General features: G+C 55.0%; 2 protein-coding genes across 9 annotated transcripts; both read right to left on the reverse strand.

Annotated features, from left to right (window-relative positions):
• Window positions 1-162: 162 nt before the first annotated feature.
• Window positions 163-14,809, reverse strand: adgrg6 (adhesion G protein-coupled receptor G6). Of its 6 annotated transcripts, XM_061269830.1 has the most exons (30): window positions 14,024-14,809; window positions 13,181-13,254; window positions 11,142-11,489; window positions 10,929-11,071; window positions 10,561-10,840; window positions 10,132-10,305; window positions 8,933-8,998; window positions 8,679-8,741; window positions 6,983-8,323; window positions 6,573-6,661; window positions 6,318-6,370; window positions 6,210-6,233; window positions 5,974-6,125; window positions 5,630-5,741; window positions 5,212-5,300; window positions 5,067-5,131; window positions 4,878-5,014; window positions 4,577-4,742; window positions 4,335-4,466; window positions 4,136-4,243; window positions 4,003-4,048; window positions 3,824-3,930; window positions 3,402-3,529; window positions 2,777-3,045; window positions 2,355-2,457; window positions 1,839-1,989; window positions 1,634-1,766; window positions 1,400-1,501; window positions 1,007-1,150; window positions 163-481 (listed from the first exon to the last, which is right to left on the reverse strand). In XM_061269830.1, coding segments are annotated over exons 1-30 (4,932 nt in total). In that variant the 5' UTR covers window positions 14,026-14,809; the 3' UTR covers window positions 163-350. The 6 variants fall into 6 exon arrangements, with proteins under 6 accessions (XP_061125814.1, XP_061125815.1, XP_061125818.1 ...); XM_061269831.1 differs by lacking the exon at window positions 8,679-8,741; XM_061269834.1 differs by lacking the exon at window positions 6,983-8,323.
• A 138-nt stretch (window positions 14,810-14,947) lies between these two features.
• vta1 (vesicle (multivesicular body) trafficking 1) lies at window positions 14,948-19,682 on the reverse strand. Of its 3 annotated transcripts, XM_061269838.1 has the most exons (8): window positions 19,453-19,682; window positions 18,192-18,286; window positions 16,938-17,065; window positions 16,792-16,867; window positions 16,043-16,157; window positions 15,706-15,903; window positions 15,571-15,642; window positions 14,948-15,487 (listed from the first exon to the last, which is right to left on the reverse strand). In XM_061269838.1, exons 1-8 carry the CDS (start codon window positions 19,541-19,543, stop codon window positions 15,342-15,344), a joined length of 921 nt encoding a protein of 306 aa, XP_061125822.1. In that variant the 5' UTR covers window positions 19,544-19,682; the 3' UTR covers window positions 14,948-15,341. The 3 variants fall into 3 exon arrangements, with proteins under 3 accessions (XP_061125822.1, XP_061125821.1, XP_061125823.1); XM_061269837.1 differs by having other exon boundaries at window positions 15,571-15,903; XM_061269839.1 differs by lacking the exon at window positions 19,453-19,682 and adding an exon at window positions 18,374-18,524 and having other exon boundaries at window positions 15,571-15,903.
• Window positions 19,683-19,716: the final 34 nt, after the last annotated feature.

Below are 19,716 nucleotides of genomic sequence, written 5' to 3' on the forward strand. Positions count from 1 at the left end.
TAACATTCGCATTAACATGTAAAATCATAGAAAAAGCACAATATAGAAGACCAACTTGCAGTTGTTGATTTCTCTCCCCTAATTGTCATCCCTGTCAGGGGCAAAGCTCAGTGGTGGCCAAGTGTGTCCTTGGACACTGTCCAAATGGAGACAACAGTTGAGTAAATCAAAATTGTCTTATTTATTTCTATGCGGCAGCTTCAAACAGAATGCTTTAGCGAGGCAGTAGCTGTACACTGCTGAAGAATTTGTTTGACGCTAGCTCACGCCACGTCGCCGCTTCCAGTTTGCTGTAACATTATGGTCCTCCGTCCGGTAGGGCGTGGTCGTCTGAACGCTCGTGTGTGCTTTTAGAAGCCATCGGGGCGCGCAGAGCAGTAACCTTTGACCTTGTCAATCATCTGGCCAACGGGAAGGACGGATGAAGACGACAGGATGGGCTGCGCCTTTGAGGAAAAGGACCCGGTCGGATTTTGCTTCTCTGCCGACACAAAGACGATGCAAACAGGTGAGCACAACTCCGTGTCGGTTGGGGAGAAGTTGGAAATCTCACTCAGGCAGGCAGGCAGGTAGGTAGGTAGTCGTACTGTAGAAGCAGCATAGCGATTGGGCAGCCAGCCGTGGCATTAGCCAAGACGCAAATTACCATCTTTGCAGATTTGGGGCGAGAAACTGTTGTCTACGATAAGTGTCGATTAACTTAAACAACTTTTGCGGCTCGCCTTCACAGAGATAGGTCGGACTTAACGTGGCTCAGAAACAATTTCACAATATATACTACATACTGTATTTGCTGTCCGTCCATTTGTACAGTTTGTTCTCAAATGGTCACACATACACAGAACGTTGTTGCTTGTTTCTAATTCATCAAACACCTGATCATTCATTCCATTCGTTGGATGTCAATTCACTGGAATCTTATTCAGCAGCCAAGACACGGCCATGTTCATTGTAGATGAGTGTCTGCGCGAGAGCGACGGAGCGTGAGACAGCGAGAGAGACAGACCTGAGTTGCTGAAAGGCGTCAGTGAGATTTTGGCTTTGGAGGTCCAGTGGGCAGTGCTGGAGCCAAAGGAGCCCGACGACAAGGACTGGCCAGCCTGCTCTGACGTTGCTTTCTTAGTGTTGTTTGTTGCCGTTTTGCTCCAGTCTGAAAAAACAGTGAAGTCAAGTGAGCCCCGACACCCTCCCCGTCCGTCCATTGGTGACATGTTTTCCTATAGATGCAATGCACGCCTATCCGTGACGCTGCTTGGAACGCAGGGAGGAAAAGATCCACGTCAAAGTTGCGGCGTATTATTAAATTTCCATCATTTTCCGTGTTTACAAAGGTTCCCGGAAGAAGTTCCTCGCGGGACTTGACGACGGTGAAGGTGTGTATGATGACGACGGAGGCTACCAGAGTTGTCCGAGAGTCTGAAGCGAGCGCAGCAAAGCGAGCGTCTCCACTGCTTCTGCACATTCTCTTTGAGGGCGCAGTGGAAAAAGAAGATGAAGAGTCCTGCGTGTGCATTCAGCACAAGAAGGACAAGAAGAAGCCGTGAGTCCCGCTTGTCATGCTGCAGTCATGTGACACCCCCGGTTTGATTTTCTTCTAAGTCTCTACGGGACAGCCCGAGTGGAGTGTTGTCACCTTGCAACGAGTTGAAGATGGCAAAGAGGTAGACGAAGACTAGGCTGACCGGGCCCCAAGCAAAGAAGGCAAAGGCCCAGGTCATCCCCAGCAGGAAGGTCAGGCTGACCACGCTGCGAAGGTTGCGGACCACCTGAGAGCCACACAATCGCCGTTACCACGGGAACGAGGCATCGGACAAGGAGGCGAGCGTCAGCTCCAGCACCTCCTGTCGCAGCGTGCGGTTTCCGCGCTTGCCGTTGCGCCCACAGATTTGCAGCATAACCACAATAAACATGGCCACGTTGAGCAGAAAGACCAGGCAGAAGTAGGCCACGCACGCCGTGTAGAACACCAGAGCACTCCGGATCCAGCAGCTGAAGAGAGAACGGGTGTCAAGGGACAGCCGGTGGCGCCTCGTGCATCCTCCCCGTGCTTTCACAAGTTGGCCCATCTTGGGGTGGATTCTAACTCAGCGAATACAGTCGCAAACTAATTGTACAAATGAATCAAGACTGCAGCAATTGATTTTCATTGCCTACCAGCAAACAATATCTTAGCCTTATCTCCATGTCTCGATTACATCCAAATTCCTTTCCGGTCCTCGAGAGCCACTCTCCTGCCTGTTTTCCCGCGTCAGACGAGTCTGATAACCGTCCTGACCATTGGAATACGGGAAACATCTATAAAACGGGCAGGATAGGGTTTCTGGAGGACCGGACTCACGTCCATCCAAACTTACAACTGTGACGATCCATCGCCGCCAAAGTGTCCGCCGTACTCCTGGGGTCCGTACGAGCGCTTGTCCACGGCCAGGACCAATGCCACGAGCACGGCGGGAAGGCCTGTAAGCGCAAGAGAATGACGGCGCACGCCAGTGTTGCGGCCCTCGCTGGAGGGGTGAGGCTGACAGGCAACGCAAGGCCATATTGGAGCATTTCGTTCAGAGCCCTGAGAAGGAGTGCGCGGAAAAAGTTGACTAGTGCACGCCAGCCCATAAGTCAATTTCCTACACGCGTGTGCCGGGTTGTGGCGTTCTCCTCTGACTCATTTCAAAAACAGGCCACAATGTGAAATTAAGCTCAAAATTCAAGCGCGTGCGTGCCTGCTTGCGGCTGCTTATCAGGGCGACGGACTAAATGGCACAGGCCAGAAGAGACTCACCCCAGCCCAGCAGGCAGAATTTGAGGATGTATCGATGCACGTAGGTGTTGAACACTTTGACCAGCGCAATGTACATGTGCACCGACTCCAGGCCCATCCACGTGAAGGATGTCAGCAGGAAGTAGTGAAGCAGCGCCGCAGCCACCAGACACAGCGCCTCGCTCCGTTGCCACGACAGCCAGCCATTGAGCAGGAAGCTCATGTTGAGGAGGAGTAGCGACGTGCTGAGATTCATCAGGATCTTGGAAGGGTAATCTCGACGCAACTTCCTGCACAAGACGGGCGGGCATGCTCGAGTCCGGAACAATACAACAGCCTCGGGTCAAACATGACGGCGCGGCATTCGGCTGAAGGCCCGCCGAGTGCGAGCTCACGAGATTGCGCTTCCAAAGTCAGCCTTCCCCTCTAAAGCGCAGGTATCAGGTGCTTGTTTGAGATGCCTAACGTGGCGCCAACTCGCGATACTCAGCCTGAGACCCAATTTAGACGCAGTAGCGCCCGCCGCGCCACCATATGCCGAGCAGCGTTCGGGTCCGAAATAAGGGCAAGGAGCAGTGCCAGTTGTTTGAATGCGCATGGCCGGCCGGCTTGGTGTGCTACGGGCAGGTGGGGCTCGGCAACTCACTGGAAGGCGGCGTAGGTGAGCAGTGTGGCGGCCGAGAAGACGGCTGACACGGCACAGCCCATGAAGGTGATGAAGGTCAAGATGCGGTTGTTACGCCGGTCGATGTGCGGAGACACTCCGGAAATGTCCTGAGACGAACAAAAAAAAAAAACTTCACGACAGATGGCTGAGCCGGCCGTTATCGGAAGCGTAAAGTTTAGGAAAGGGGCTGTCAAAAACGGACTGACTCTCTTGGAAGCGCTAAGCTGAGGAAAGGGGCTCCGATTTTGAACATCGCAATCGGGTTCCTTCACAAAATGCTTACCGTCACGTCACACTTCCCAAAGGGGAGACGTTTGCCACGGTGGCCCTCAGGCACGCGCGATACACAGCCTTCAACTTCATTCGAACCGGGCAAAGCGCGAGCAGGGCGCATAACTCACCATAAGGATCCCAAAGTGCGTCAGGTGGTCACACAGGCAAACGGTTTTGTTGACGCCCGATTCCGCAGACACACGGCAGCCGTCGCCATTCCAGCCTCCGGCGCCACCTAGCAAAAGCACACCGCGGTCGCACTTTCAATTCGGCTCTCCACCGAGTTTTCCTCCTCCTCATCACTGACCGTTCATGCTGAAGTCCCAGAAAACACAGACAGGGCTGAGGACGGTCTGGAAGGAGGAGAAGAGATGAGACGAGCGCTCAGTCGGTCGGTCGGTCGTTCGTTCGGGGGAAAGAAGAGAAAGAGGGCAGCTGACTTGAGGTGCCAGATGAGAGATGCGGATCTGCACGGGCTCCTTCAGCTTGCTGACGCTGCGGTTCACAATGCTGCTCGCCACCACGTAGCTGATCAGAGCGCGGCCGTCCTGCTGAGACAAAACGTGGTAGGCGTGACAATCGAGAGCTCCATGGCGCTCGCTTGACTTTTGCGCCCTCTCGTGAGGGTGGAAATGTGACCTGGAAGAGGCCGGTGGTGCCGAAGAACAGGAAATTGATGCGAGTCGGCGCCGACGACTCCACCCCTGACAGCAGCAAGGCCGGGAGCACCACTTGAGCCAGCGAGTCCATTCGCTCCGACTCAAAGTCAATCTGAAGGCGGCGGGTCCAAGCACAAAGCCAGGCAGGCTGTCAACGCCACCATAGTGGTGTGTGCGTGTGTGTGTGTGAGGGGGGGGGGGGGGGGGGGGGCTCGGTCTCACCTGAGGGTCGGTGGAGTTTGCGGGGATGAAGGCGCTGAAGGACGTCCCGTTGAAGGCGGACGCATTGAAAGCAGACACCCCCAAAGCCAGGCGCCTAGAGCCGATGCTCACGCTGGAGCCTTCGAACTGCAACTTGTCCAAAAGCCGGTCCACCGCCTTTAAGGCCCTGATAACGAGTTAGCGTCAACACGCCTGCTCGGCACCGTCGCGGGACTACAGCGGGGTTCCGAGGTACGAGGCGAACGTCCTCCAGAATACTGTGTGCCTGGACCCGGGCCAGCCTGCCGAGGTTGGGAGATACCTGTCTGAGGCGGGTGCCAGTGCGCTGTGGGGACTGTTCATCACATTGGAGATGATGGTGACTACGGTGGAGGCCAAGCTGGTGTTGATGTTGGCCACGTCCACCAGCTCCTGCACTTTGCTCACCACTTTGGACACCTGCGCACACAAAGTCAGGCCCGGCTGGCCGTCGGCGTGAAGGCAAGCTCACCTCTTCCCGGGACAGACGGTTGTCGGTGATGGCGGCGAGCTGCACGGCCACCTCGGCAGCGTTGTCTGGAATCGAGACCAGGCCGTTGATTAGGAACGCCGATGGGGGTGGGGAAATGGGGGCGGGGGGGGGGGGTGGGGACTACCTGCCGAAACGCGGATGCCGTCGATGTCTGTGCAATTGCTGAAGTCGGCAGGTGACCAGAAAGACAAAAAGTTGTCATAGTCGATCAAGCTGAGGAGAGAAGGAGAGACGGGCTAGCAAGAACCTCCACTTTCCACGGGTCGGCATGCAGACCGACCTGTCGTCGGGCAGACTTGTGTCCGAATAAAGTTGGGCGTGACATTGTGTTGGAAAGATGACATTGGGGCCATCATTTATTTCTTGCTGGGCTTAAATTTGGAATGGCGCAGAGAGGTCAAAACAAATATTGTATGGGACTGACAGTAAAGACTTGTTGCTTTTGAACAGAGGTACAGAGGTGTTTTTTGGCTTTTGCCTGCCTGCCTGCCTGCCTGCCTGCCTGCCTGCCTGCCTGCGTGCCTGCGTGCATTTGTTGTTACCAACTGCGGGTGGCGCTCTGTTCCTTGTTGGGGAAGCAGGGCAGAAAGTGAGCTGCGCTGGGCCTGCTCTCGGGCCACCGGTAGTGAAGCGCCTCATCTTCGGGGCAGTTCTCTGGCAAGATGGGAAAAGGAACGACAGCAACGTTATGTTCCAGTCAGTCAGGACGATGGAAGGAAAAAAAACACCACCACCACTAAGATCAACACAAAGACAACTCTGTCAGGATGCCACCCACTCTTAAAAAAAAAAGTCAGTCAGGTCAGTCAAGAAGAACCAGAACGAGATAGACGCATCAGGAAAGAACTCAAAGCCGTCAACCGCAGCGTGTTTGAGGGTGTCTTACCCAAGGGGCTGACACGAACGGCGTGCGTGTCAACCTCCAGACCGGCGCCGATGCGAGGCTCGCCCCTGGAGATTCTGTCCCGGACCTCCGCCGGGACACGGGAGAGGTCGTGGGCGATGTCGCGGTGGCGCAGCAGCGCACGACACAGGAAGCTACGGGACGGCGACGGCTCAATGTGAACGCCGCACAACAACGTCGTGACCATGACCCTTAACCTGACGGGAAAGGGCTTTGACCTGGAGTGACCTTCGGGCCGGACGCTGCGTGCGAGAAGAAGAAAAGTCGGGGTTAGTGCGCTACGCACGCGCCATTGACATCTCGTCCTCCGCTAAGCTTCCACTCACCTGAGCGAGTCCACGGAGGCGGCGCGAGTCCAGTTGCGGAACGTCTCATTGAGCTGACGTGACAAATACACACGCTAACGTTAGCCTACATTCACATCCACCAGACGTACGCATCAGCCCACATCCAATACTAGCATTAACAGTAGTGGGCGCCCCACTCGAAGAAAGCATCTGACTCCCCTTAGCATTAGCCGGCATTATTGTTGGCCTAACATTAGCCTCCACCGCAGGCGGGCGGCTTAACGGCGACTTTACCCAAGACAACACCGCTTCCTCCACGTCTGCTCCGGTCAGCGTTGAGCTCCCATCGTGCACCGCCAAAGCCAGCCTGTAGAATGAGGCCTCTGCGCACACAAAAGAATTTGTTGGACTTGACTGACATTTCACAGCTCCACCAAGGTTGTTGGGTTGTTGCAAAACAGCTGCTGCTAAGTTTGCTTTGGGCCACCGCATGTCACACCAGCATCATTCTACAGCAGCTACACAAGCAGTCAAGAAGGAGACGAGAAGGAGCGGTACGACGTCGACGGTAGCGAAAAGATTCAGCCCATTCTGTTGAAAGACAGACAGCTGTCACACCACCCGAAGAGCGCCAACTAAAAAGGCCAAATCAATTCAAAGCTTGATTGGAAGGATTACAATGATAATTGGTCATGAGGACCTACTGTCCCTCGTGCAGTCACGGCCGTGCTTGCATGGAAAGGCCCCCCAGAGGCTCGCAGCAGTCTTGTTGTGGGGACGCCGCGCGTGGATGGGGCTCGGCGGCGGGAGGGCCGACGAGACAGCGCTCGGAGGCGTGACCGATGCGAGGGCGGGAAAGCTCGCCGAGGGCGCGCGTAGTGCGGGGGGCGGGCTGAACGCAGGAGTATGAAGAGGAGGAGTCAAAGGTGGAAGTGGCGGTGCCAAAGACCCAGGGGTCAAGAGAGGGAGGGGAGAATTCCTGGCAGTATGGGGCGTGGTTACATGATAAAGAGGAGTCAAATAAGAAAGAGGAGGGCTTTGATGCCAAAGAGGAGGAAGTGGAGAAGGTTTGGGGAGGATGGCCAAACCACGTCGGTAGGAGGCGGAATCAATGCCAAAGGCTGTCGTCCTTGCCGGCCCCGCCTCCTCCATCTCCGGAAGTGCCTTTGACAAAGGGGAAAGTGACCGGCCAGCACCCGAGGAAGCGGTGGCTCGCCGCGGCACAAGCGCAGCCTCCCTGCCGGTCGCAGGTAGAGGAAGCGAAGGCTCTCGGCCCGATGCTGCCGTCGGCCGATCGATCGGCGCTCTTTCCGATTCAATGGCCGGAGGAGTTCCGAAGCTCCCGCTCGGCGGATGCGGGGAAGGACCGTGGGTGCCGGGCTGTATTTGGCCGGGGCGGTCAGCACGACGGGAGGGCGGAGTTAAGATGTACGGAGCAGTCAAAGGAGCCAATGAGCTTCTGGGCGGCGAGTTGTGGAGAAAAAAAGGCAGCGAATGCGCCAGGGCAAAGGCGTCATCTGCGCTCGTGCGATCGGTGCTGCTTGAAAACCTCTGGACGGTTGAAGCTCCGTCCCGCCGGCTGAGAGCTCCGCTTTCTGTGCCAGCGACGGCGTTAGCTCGGGACACGGGAGGCTTAGCGATGATGGCCGTGGCCCGCTGCTCAGGCTGGGCTCTCGTAGCGGCGGCAGGCAAGCGACCGCTGCCCGGACGCTTCCTGAGCGGCGTGGAGACCAATGCCAGGAAGGGCCACCGCCCACCCGACAATCGTGGCGGGAAGGCTGGCAGCCCGGGGGGGGCTGGTGTGGAGGAGGTTGTGGCTTCTTTTTTGGGGGGAGCAGACAAGTGGCGTGAGTGGGGTGATTCCTGAGGGGGTACTTTAGGGAATCCAGAAACACCAGCGTGCCTCTTCCGTCGGCGTCCCGGACCACCGGAACACATCTTTGCGGCCGGCGTGGAGACAAAGCGGGACCGGGCACTGCGCATCCAGGGTCCAGGCGGTACTGACGCAAACCCATATTTTCCATACCTGTCCCGCTGCACATACACTGGTCACAGGAGGAAGAAGTCAACAAAAGCCATCAAAAAAAGACTATCATTTGGTCACCACAAAGACTCTGCGTCAACATTTTGTCATTGAAGCAGAGTGGATGGAGGTCATCAAGCCATTCCCACGATCGGTCTTTTGGAGCCCGCACGTAGGCGAGTGACTTGCCAATCTTGCTACATGAGCCCAGAATCAAAATTCCATTTACACTTGAGAAGAGAGAGAGAAAAGTTGTGAGGTAAGAGCAAAACAAAAAGATCATCAACATCTGCTGAAAAAGTAGTACAGAAGAAGAAGAGGTGAAAGGTGAGGACAGGGGGGTGGCGTGGCGCCGGGCGCGTCCATGCGTTACCTACCGTGTGCATGTGTTGCATTAGTAGCATGGGTGGTGTTAGAGGAACCAGCGGGAGAGGAAGCGGCTGCGGGAATGTCGCAAGGGGAGAGACAAGACAAGTGGGATGACCAACGTGGGCTGTTATTCAGCACGCACGCACGCTCACGCACGCTCACGCGGCATCCAGTGCACCGCAGGACAAGGGTGAAAGCGAGCGCCATCCCCAGCGTGGCTGCACGGCGCTCACGCTCCTGGCATCGGCTTCTTTTTTCTTACCTGGACATCCCGGGCGCGAGGAGCCGCATTTGCCGTGGACGGAGCCGTCGCTGGGCAGGGACACGCCTAAGCGGAAAAAGAAGGACAAGGTACTCTGGCACTTTTTAAATTTCGTTGTACAGGTGACAATGACAAATAAAGATCTATCCTATTCTATTCTATGGTAGTCGTCGCGTGCTCAAAAGGGCAACGTGGCAGTCGGCGAGTTTACAAAGGTGCGCTTGCTGCTTTGCCTTTTGCTTGCTCGAGCCGGCTCAACTTTTTTTTGACTAAGCCTTAGTCACACCCGTGTGATTTTCATCCATCCCCTGGGGGAGATGGGAGCAGTGAGCAGCAGCGGTGCCGCGCTCGGCACACACACACACACGCGTTACATGTTGGCGTGCGCGTCCGCACACAAGCGGCACATCGTCTGGTGAGAATTCAAGGGAGCAGCTGGACTCCATTAGCTTAGCGGCCCAGCGGAATGTTCAAGACATCTTCCTCGCTGCTTCCATTTGGAGGCGGAAGCCGGCATGAGGAAACAAACAAGGCAACTCGTGAGAAAAAACACTCAGCCGGGGGGAAATAAGCAAGCAAGCAAGCAAGCAAGCAAGCAAGCAAGCAAGCAAGCAAGCAAGCAAGCAAGCAAGCAAGCAAGCAAGCAAGCAAGCAAGCAAGCAAGCAAGCAAGCAAGCAAGCAAGCAAGCAAGCAAACAAACAGGCGCTCAAAGAAACAAACCAAAGTGGGGGTCAAGGAAACAAGGAATAAGCAAGGAGGCGTTCCTGGAAAGCAAATGGCAAACAAATATACAGAGACGACAACAACGAGAAAGCGCACATGGAAGCAAACAAAGAAGACAAGGAACCGAAGGACGGAACAAAGAAGCGAGCAGAGCCGAGAGGAATGCGCTTCTGATTTTCCATGCTGCTTTTACTCGGACGGCAAAGTGACTTCATTGCTGCGCCGTGTCGCCAGAGCAGGACGGACAAGAAAGAAACTGTCGCGGAGAGAAGCCAGAGAAACTAGCTGGAAGCAAAAAAAAAAAAAAAAAAAACGACAAGCGAGCGACACACCCGCTGAATCGGAGTGAAACGACAAAAGCAACTCTGGCGAGAGTTAAACAAATGCAAGAATGGAGAGACACCAAAGAAAAACAAGGAAGTCAAGAGAGAAACCACTGCGGGGACAAACGAGCGAGACAAGAGATAGGACTCACTGCAGCTTAGGGCGGCGTCCGTCCGGGCCAGGCCAGGGGGCACGTCCCAGAAGCTGTTGTCCCAGTCGATGACGTTTCCGGCCGCGTGGCAAGTGAGCGCGTTGAGCTGCTGCACCGTCATGGCATAGTCCCAAAGGCGAACGTTGTACACGCTGCCCCGAAAGCTGCTCGGCCCTGAGTCACACAACGGCTCACGTAAGTCCTCTTGTTGGGGGGGCTACACGGAACACGGTCCAGCCTGGAATTCCAAGTTGTAGAGCTGCTTAAAGGCCGGCCGGCCGGCCGGCCGGCTCGGCTCCTGACTCGCCTTTGCTCTTTTGTCCGTTCTCCCCCTCCCGTACAGTTAGTCTGGTTTCGGCCTCTTTAACATTTGCGTCAAAGGGATGTGTCCGATTCGGTGAAGACCTGTGCGAGAGAAAAGAGTCTCACCTCCCAGGCGAAAGGTGCCGCCGCCAGAAACAGAGCGCCCGGCGGAGTCGGAGCAGGTCTTGGCCCAGTGGTTGCCATCAAAGTAGACGCCTACGCGACCACTGGACGAGGCCCACAGCACACACAAGCCCGCCATGGAGGAGGTCCAGTCGGCCGCCGTCGCGATTGAGTCCAGCGAGCACGTCACGCCCTCCAGCACCATTTCCACGCGGCCTTGGTGGGCTCCCAGCGCCAGCGCCGTCTCACCGTCGGCGTCGCTGTACGTGAAGATCCACTCCACCTGCGTGCCACGCCGTCAGGACAGTACGAGTGCCACGTCTGCGCCTTTGTTGCCGATCCGCAAAGGTGGGATTCGCCGTGGCACGTACCTGCTGCGGAGGCCCGCTTCGCTCCATCTCCAAGCACAGAGTCAGGTGATGCAGCGTCGGCACGTCAACGGAAGGTGACACTCGGGCCCCCGGCACATTGCCGCCGGCGACGCTGATCTTCTGATTTCTCAATGCCACGGCGACTACCCAAGGGGAGAGGAAACAAGTGAGGATGCAAAGAGAGGCTCCTCCCGAGCTGCCGTGGCGACCTACCGTGTCTGAAGCTGATCCTAAAGCCTCTTTTCTGAATGCTGAAGTCAGAAGTGAAATCCAGGTCCATGACGCTCCCGCTGGAGTTGAGAACCAGGCCGGCGGCCGTCAGACCGCAGAACTTGACCTTGCCGTTGCCCGTGGCGACAGTGAGCCGGTCGTAGATACATCCCGGCGCCTCCTCCAGCTCAAAGTCCTCGAACGAGATCTGCACGACGAAGCCCGGCGGCGCTCGCAGACTCCACTGGCAACTCTGGGAGTTGCCGTACTTGCTCGGATAACACGGGGACGTCAGCCGGCCCTCGGACTCCGTCGACACAGATCCGCACTTGGACCACTCGCACCCGATAGCTGTATTGGGTTTACGAGGAGAGAAAGGGGGGGGGGGGGGGGGGGGGGGGCAGGCAAGTTGCATTCCAAAATCAACACCAGAAGTTAAAATGGGCAGCACTATAAAACTAAAATACACAATTAGACTGGAACAACATCATAAGACCAGAGACAAGAAAACCAGAAAGAGAGGACTGTAAGCGACGACAGAAGAAGTAGAGTAGAAAACAAGCCGCAAGTAAACCGGAGTTGGGCCTCGCACACTTGCAGACGCTCCCATGCACTGTAAATATAAAAAAGAAAGCTTCTTGCGCGTGCACACACGCACAGACATGCAAATAAGTGTGATTGGAAAACAAATCAGAGCTGTTTGTGGGCATGTGTGCGTGCTATTCGATACACGTGCTTATGCTGACAATGACGAACAATTAGCGGCACGCGTGCATGCATGCGTGCGCGTCACGAGTGTCCTCGTCTAAATGCTAATGCGGTACTCGCGCGTGTGTACGTTAAGACACTTCTTATAATTGATCCTGTTATGAAAGGCATGTTTAGACAAACATTTGAATTACCTTAAATTGCTACTAGTACCACTCCAAACAGACACTCAAAGCGCTCCCGGCAGGCAGATTATCGACACCATTTGGCGCGCCGGTGGTGTGAAACTACGATGGCTACCGGCCGGACTTCCGTCAACCTACCAGGGGCAGCCGGGGCGATGCGACTCACCTTACGCGTACCTACGTAAGGTGAGTCGCCCTCTGCTCGTCACGCGCTTGGACGGCCTCAGAGGGGTCATGTGGCCGTCGCAACGAGCATCACTATCCTCCTCAATTCTTACGGAGAGGCGAAGGTGGAGCGCCACGGGATTAGTGAGCGTCAGCAAACAGCTGCAAGGAGGAAGGCTGGCCTGCTTGCTCGCTTGCTCGCGAGCGTTCAGTGACATCACCATATTGTGCATGGTCACAAAAATACAAAATAGCAATTTGCAGCAGGGGCTGGGATAAATGCTCCCAACATAACAACGTGTGTTATTGCATGCGTGCGGGCATGCCTTTGCGTGTTGGGTAATGTCACCTCATGTTGTCAGAGGGACTGTCTCAAAAATGAAACTTGCAACTCTAACGCAGTAGGCGGGTCTTAACACTCCCCTAGGAGTGTGAGGAGAGCGATTGTGCGTGCGTGAATGTGGCCAATGTTCTTTCCACCCAACACACACACATACAAAATGCGCAGCGGTTGTGTCTGCGCACTTCTGGGAACTTTACGAGTGTACTTGGCCAGAGGCTGCTGGAGGGGTATGGAAAATATATTACAGACGCGCGCGCTCGCGCGCGTTCTTCGAGCTCGTCTGGGCGGATTAGCGACGATGTACGACGCCCAAAAAACGTTCATACACTGGCTATCATTTAAAGTTCAACAAAATTTGTACACGCAAGCGTGATACATGTGTTGATGGCCTCACTTGGAGATTGCGTGCGTGCGTGCGTGCGTGACGAGTCGTGGTGTCAAAGGAAATCTGGCAATGGTCCAACAAACACTTTGATTGAGGTTGTTAGGTCGGCGTAACGGTTTGGGGTTCGAAGCTCATTCGGAATCATTCCGTGCCCTAGGCTTGTGTCGACAGGTGCGAATGCACGCTTGTCGAAAAGTTAGTTGGTCCCTGTGTGCCCCTACATGTTATCAGGCCTTTGTCCATACGAGCGTCTTACCGTACGCATGAAGCCCCGCCCACATCAGGATGACCGCGGGCCTCCCAGTCCCGCCCACTCGGTAGCGCGCCACCCTGAGGAGAGACGCAGGGACGTTATTGTGCGTGCTTGTTGAATATTCATGAGGCTCATTAGAATAACAAACTAGCCGCCCGTGTTTGATGAATATTCCCGAGTGGAATATGGCAAGCGGTGGTGACCTTCAAACAATAGAAATCTTTGTCCGCCCACGACCCGCCCCAGAAAGACGCGATTGACAGCCGCCGCTCGCAGTTGCCTATTCGACACCGACATCGGCATGTACACACTGTGCCTGTACTGTAAATCAGCCAAATGCCCCAAAAAAGCATTTTTAGGCGCGAGCTCATTTGAGGAGGCCACGCCCCTCACGCTCGGCTCAAACCTTGAACAAAACAACGGCAATTAAATGTAACCCCGGTTAAATGTTTAATTATAACATGCAGGTCTCACCCCTCCCCACACACACTTAAAAAAAGCAAAGTCATGGCGAGAAGTTGTGATCAGACACTCTTGTTCTTCCAGCTTTTCAAATAAATCACTAAATCATTTACGTGTCATTCTCAGAGTCAAAAAGTTGTGCGACTGTATTAGGAGTTACTCCCCGCCACATCCAAAAAGTGTACTACTCGCCAAAACAATAAAGAATGCTAGCCAATGAAATAAAGTTTTCTTAACTCCACACACATATTTGTTCAAATCAAGCGTTGAGTAACCAAGAGGAACTTACATGTGTCTAATACTAGCCAATGGAATGAACTTTCGTTGAAAAGTCAACACAGATCTTTGTTCAAATAAAGCAATGAGTAACCCAGATAAACTTACATGTCTAGTGCCGCTTCCTGTCCTGCCACATTTCACCTCCAAAACACAGCGTGGTCCTCCTCCTCCTCCTCACTTTTCTTCTAAAACGTTCTGTCGGACTGTTCAGTCCAAATGCACATGCATACGTGCGCGCGCACAGACACACGCACGCACACACACACACAGACACACAGCCAAGCTGTGAAGATGGGGGGAAAAAGCGGGGAGGGGACCGAGCAAGGGGAGGGATACCAAGGCGCCTCTGGCTGTAGGGTGCGTTTGATTCGCTGGCCTCGACCACCCGACTGCGAGTGAGCAGAGCACCAATTAGTCCCTTCGACCACAGTCTGCACACAAAGTGGCTCAAATCGGTTCTAGACGGCCTTTCTCGACAGCTTGAGCCCTTATCCAAACAGATGTTCCGCATTATCAGAGGCCTCTCGTAGTACCAAGGTAAAAGTCCGAAGGCGGCTACAAGTAAATGTTCCGAGACGTTTAGAATCGAAAGGAACACGGAGAAGATACAGCGCCATCGTCCAGCAAAGCATTGATGTCTAGATGCGTGAGAAAGAAAAGAAAAAGCAGGCGAGCGCAGAGGAGATTCTCTAGCTACTACCGGCTGTGTGGAACATGTCGCAACACTCTGGGCCGGGCGGGGTGGCAAACCCGTCCTGCGGAGAACTCTAAACACTCGAAACCTGCCGACAATTTAGCAAGTTCTGCAGAAGCTGAATAACAATTCTGATCATTTGAATCAGGTGTGTTGCAGCAGGGAGACCTCTAAAACATGCAGGACACCGGCCTTCGAAGACCGGAATTGCCCACCCCTGACTGAGGGCAAAGTGGAACCTTTGGAGCAGAATTGCAAAAGGTCATTTGCAGTGGCCACTGAAAGCCAAGCACGGTGGGGGCCATCGCGCCTTTTTCCATGTACAAACAAAGGCAAACCGCTCAGGTGGATTTATTTGGAACATCTGCAAAGGGAAGGAAACAAATCACGCCGGCAAGTGGTTAGCTCGTTAGAGGGAGAAGAAGTGTGGCCAGTGCAGTTGCTAACGTCACGCTCGGGTGTTGACAAACGAGAGCGGCGCGCACGGCGCCCCCTGCGGGCAGGAAGCTCCACGTGCCGGCCGGCGGTCGCCTCCTCAGCACGTTCCGTAATAGGGATGGAGACTTAGAGCGGGCGCACACAGGCGGCCGTTGTTGAGCTGCCGTCTCCATCCAAGCTGCTGGCGGCCAGCCGGCGTGCGTGCGTGCGAGCGTGCGTGCGTGCATGTGTGCGCGTGTAGAGCTGATGAGATGGTGCAGATAGACGCAGCCAGACAGACAGACAAAGGAGTCATTCTTTTCCAGTGGTGAGCAGTTGGAGGGCCTTCTGGAGGTTGTGGACAGCCGTGGGCACGTCCTCGTACTGGAGGGCACTGCCAGCGTACTTGCAGTACTTCTGGGCCTTGGTGAAGTCCTCGGCCGAGAGGCGGACGTCACCTAGGGGGAGGGGAAGAGGTTGCCACTCGGGCCGGAGCTGAATGAAAGGGGGGGCATCGGGCGGGCGGCGCCAGTTTGCTGACCTTGCTGCTGGCCCGTCGGGAGGTCGGCGGCGTGCGCGGTGGTCCTGGGCGTCGGCACCGGCTTGACGGCGTCTGTCGAGTCGCACGACACGCGTGAGCGACCGTCCGACCCTTCGCTGAGGTGGCCGTGGCTACCTGCCGGCGTGTTGGCGGGGGCGTGCGCGCCAGGGGGGACGTGGACATTGCCGAAGTTGGAGGGGGGTCCCGACGGTCCCGATTCGGAGCCCGCCGTGAAGCCGATGCCCGGCGCCGCGGCCCCGCCCGCGTCCTCAGAGGAGGCTCGGAAGGAGCCGCCCTGCGAGAAGGCGTGACCCGAGAAACCTTCATCGCCATCTGGAGCGCGCCGCACATCGAAAACGGGGATAAAAGAGGAGATAAAGGAGAACACACGTTGCCCCTCGGCGAAGAGTGCCGCACGAGGGATAGCAAGAGAGCGAGTGATCCCGTGAGCGTGCTGACGGCGATGGCGCACCCGCTTCCTGGTCCAGGTCCATGCCGGTGGGGCCGGCCTCGGGCGTCTCGCCGTTCTTCAGGCAGTTGTGGATGTATGCGGCCTTCCAGCGGGCGTACTTCCTGTGCTGGATGTTCTGGGTAGTCAGTCCGTGGGGAAAAAAGAATCGTACATCACTGTCCGTGTTAGCAATGTGGCTAGATTTCACGTACTTGCTAATTCCACGCTAAAAGCTACTCCTGTTACGCAAACCAAGAGTTTGAGGTCAAGAAGACAGACAAAAGCTTCATCGTTGCCCGATTGAGACGCCTTCCCGCCTTACGTCATGTAAAAGAAAAAAAAAAACAACGGGAGTCACACACGCTGTGGTGGATGGCAAGTTTCTGGGGGGTTTGTTTTACAGAGTGCTTGGTCAACTTTTAATACGGTTCTAACATGCCCGGGTGTAACGTTTGGAACGGTGCCAGAATGTCGGCTACGAGCAAGGTCGCCGCGCGGGCGTGTGGCGAGTCCACGGAACGGCCCGGTGCTGCTCTGAGGAGATAAGCCGCACTCGGATGTTTTTTCAGGGTCGAACTGAGGAACAATAGTGGCTCGCTGGTGCCGAGGCGTGTTCTGAACTTTAGTTGTGTTGAACTAATAATCGCTGAAACAACGTGCGCTTTTTCCTGTGCAGCGCTAGCAGAAAAGAGCAAAGGTGACCGACCGAGTTGTATGTCCCACGCACACGAGTGAGTAACAAAGACAAGCGCCGCGTGAGTAGGGCTCACCTCATCTGACAACTCTCCGAAGACGGAGAGGACGTCCAGCAGCAGACTGGCCGTGTAGAAGGACTTGATCATGTTCCTGTGCGCCGCAACATTTAATGACGTCACAACGTGCTCAACATTGTGAATTCAAAGTTACTCAAACTTACTTGTGGAATCGTCCCCCTCTGTCCTCGTTGTCGGCGTACAGGAACATCTTGAGGGCGTAGTTCTCAATGTGGGCGTTGCCCACCACCTCCTGAGTGATGGAGTCGTTGTCGCTCAACTCCATCTTCATCTGCCACAAAAGGTCACGGCGGCGGTGAAGGCACGAGTGACCTTTTCCACTGACTTCCTGTTTGCGGCCAGCGCGGTTAGCGGAACACGCCTCGAGTTTGCCCTCAAGCAAACTTTGTGAAGCAGGTGGGGGGGGGGGGGGGGGCCTGAATACAACCACTGTCCTCTCACCTGCGCGCGCGCGCGCGCAGGTGCCTGCGGAAGGCGCAGCACAAAGGAAAGACTGTGTCTCGGGTTTCGCTCAAAGAAGAGCGCGTTGATTGACCAGGCTGTAGCGCACCGGACGGACCCTCACGTTTCACACCTCTGGACACTGTGGCGCCTTTTCCCTCGTGGGAAAAGGGTGGAGGGAGGATGGGGTCTTCTGCTGCACGCAGCCTGGCACTAATTAAGCGTCCTTTCACACTTTGGACATTGCCGTCAACTGTCTGTGATGTCAGCACATTGAGCGTCCGCCCACGTGTGACAAGTGGACCTGAAGACACAGCTGATGATCATTAGTGCCAAACACACTCTGGAATCATTACACTTGCCAGCAGGACACGGACATCCGCTGCTTTCATGCTTTCGTGTCCCGGAGCAAGGAAAGCGCCGCCGAGCTCCACGGCGTCAAGTCGTCTCTGCGTCATCGAGACGCCTCGGGTTATCACACTTTCCTTTTTTCTTCTTTTTTTTCCCCCCCTTTTGTCGCCGCTTTTAGTTTGACTTTGGTAAAGAACCAGAATTAGTAGTTTGAGCAATGTTTTCTTTGCGGTCTAAACTTTCACGTAAAAGTTAAGCAGGCGCTTTTGCCACCGCAGATGACATCAGACTACGTGTTGTCGCCGGGTTCCGCCCCCTTCCTGTCCCAACAGGCCCCCAAAAATCAATCTCGCTTTCTGGCGCTTCCTCGCATAGGCTCGGGCGCATCCATCAGGTGAAGCGCCGACGTGGAATTGACTCCGAATGTGCGCGATTGTGTGTGTCGCTACTTTTATCCTCACGGCTTCTATTTTGGAAAAGGGAAGATGAAAGAAACTTCGACATGCATTCTTTAGCTTTGACTTTGGAAAATACAAAATGACATAGGCGGACTTTTACGCCGGCGTGTACCGGCAGAAGGACTGAGGGGGACGGACGAGACTCACCGACTCAAGCTGGTCCATGAGCTTGACGAGGAACTTGCGGCACTCGGGAGTTTTGCTGTCCAGCTTCATTCCCGTCTGCATGGCGTACAGGCGGCCTGTCCGCGACCCAAAGAGAAAAGAGTTCAACACTCGACAAGACTCAAGACGGTGAAAGCAAAAGTTGGAGAAACAAGCGAGCGTACTTTGGACGGACACGGACTGCACTGCGTCACGCTGTCATTGTATTAGTAAATAGGTCTCTAAATTTTGCTTGCGAGTCAAAGCAAGTAATTGACGACTCGCATCTCGGAAACTGACGCTTTTTCCCCAGCAAGCTGGAGCGCATTCCTCACGGCCGACGTCACCGGCGTGACGTACTCGTCGATCGGGTTTCTTTGTGCACGGCGAGGCAGCTCTATTTGGAGAGCGCGTTAGGTGCGCCGCGTGACGACCGAAGGCTAAGTTACGTACGTTTACCCTATTCAAATGGTTATTAGGCCGTGGCCGGCGACTCGCCACCTAGCGTTAGTTATTCTGCCGCGTATTGTACCGCGAGCGATGGTGAATGTCAGCCAACTCTTGCTGTGACGGTGTTGGCCCAGAAGGCGCTACTCTGTTCCTTCTCGTCACAGTTTCAAAATGTATTTCTGCATACGTTACCTTCTACGCTTATCCTCACGACATACTTTATAAACTGTCTGGCAGCCAGTCGTGTGTCGTAAACCCGTCCGTTTATTTCATGTGTTTAAGAATTGAGCAGTTATGCAGCTGAACAATTTTGACCGACAAAATGAATCCGCAAAATGATTAGGGAGCCACAAATCTAAAAGGTTGTGGTAAAGGTAAGGAGGTCAAAATTACTCATCTAAGAAAATAGGTTGGATTCGAGTCAAGAAGGGCTTAGGAGTTTAACGCGTTTAAATGGTTGGGATACAAAGCGAAGGGTAAGGCAACAAAGTGAAACATAGCTAAGGTCAGGTTAAGACTAGGAAAGCTACTGGACTGACGTTTCCCCAAACAACCACAGCTGGAATCGGTTGCCCCGCGACCACTTCAGGGTACAGTCAACCCGGCTCAGCCGGTTTCGGCTAAGGCACACCGGCAACCCAAAATGAGGGTTGGGTACAAGGAAAGAGACAATAATGCCGGAGACGACGATGACAAAGCATATCAATTTCAGTCTCGCTGTGGGGTTAGGGTTAGTCGGTGCTGTGAAGGAGTCCGGCAAAGAAAAGTTAGCGCTTAAACGGAGCCAGTGTTAGCTTAGCCACCGCACACTCACAGTAGTAAGCCACCACAGGGTCGCGGTTCTCGTGTTCTTGGGCGGTCCGCAGGTGGTGCTGGACTGCTTTGAGCTGGGCCGGTACCGCCATGGTATTCGCAAACGAGAACTACACGGTCGACTGGGTCGTTTCGTTCGTCTTGTTGTTACTGCTGCTGTTGCTGCTGCTGCTGCTGCTGCTGCTGTTGGTGATTGGACCTCGGCAGCGGGGACAACTCGCTGCACTTGTTCTTGTTTCGTTTTCCGGCGGGAGGAAGTAGCTTT

This window comes from Syngnathus typhle, linkage group LG22 (assembly GCF_033458585.1).
Source record: "Syngnathus typhle isolate RoL2023-S1 ecotype Sweden linkage group LG22, RoL_Styp_1.0, whole genome shotgun sequence".
Classification (NCBI taxonomy): Eukaryota; Metazoa; Chordata; class Actinopteri; order Syngnathiformes; family Syngnathidae; genus Syngnathus; species Syngnathus typhle.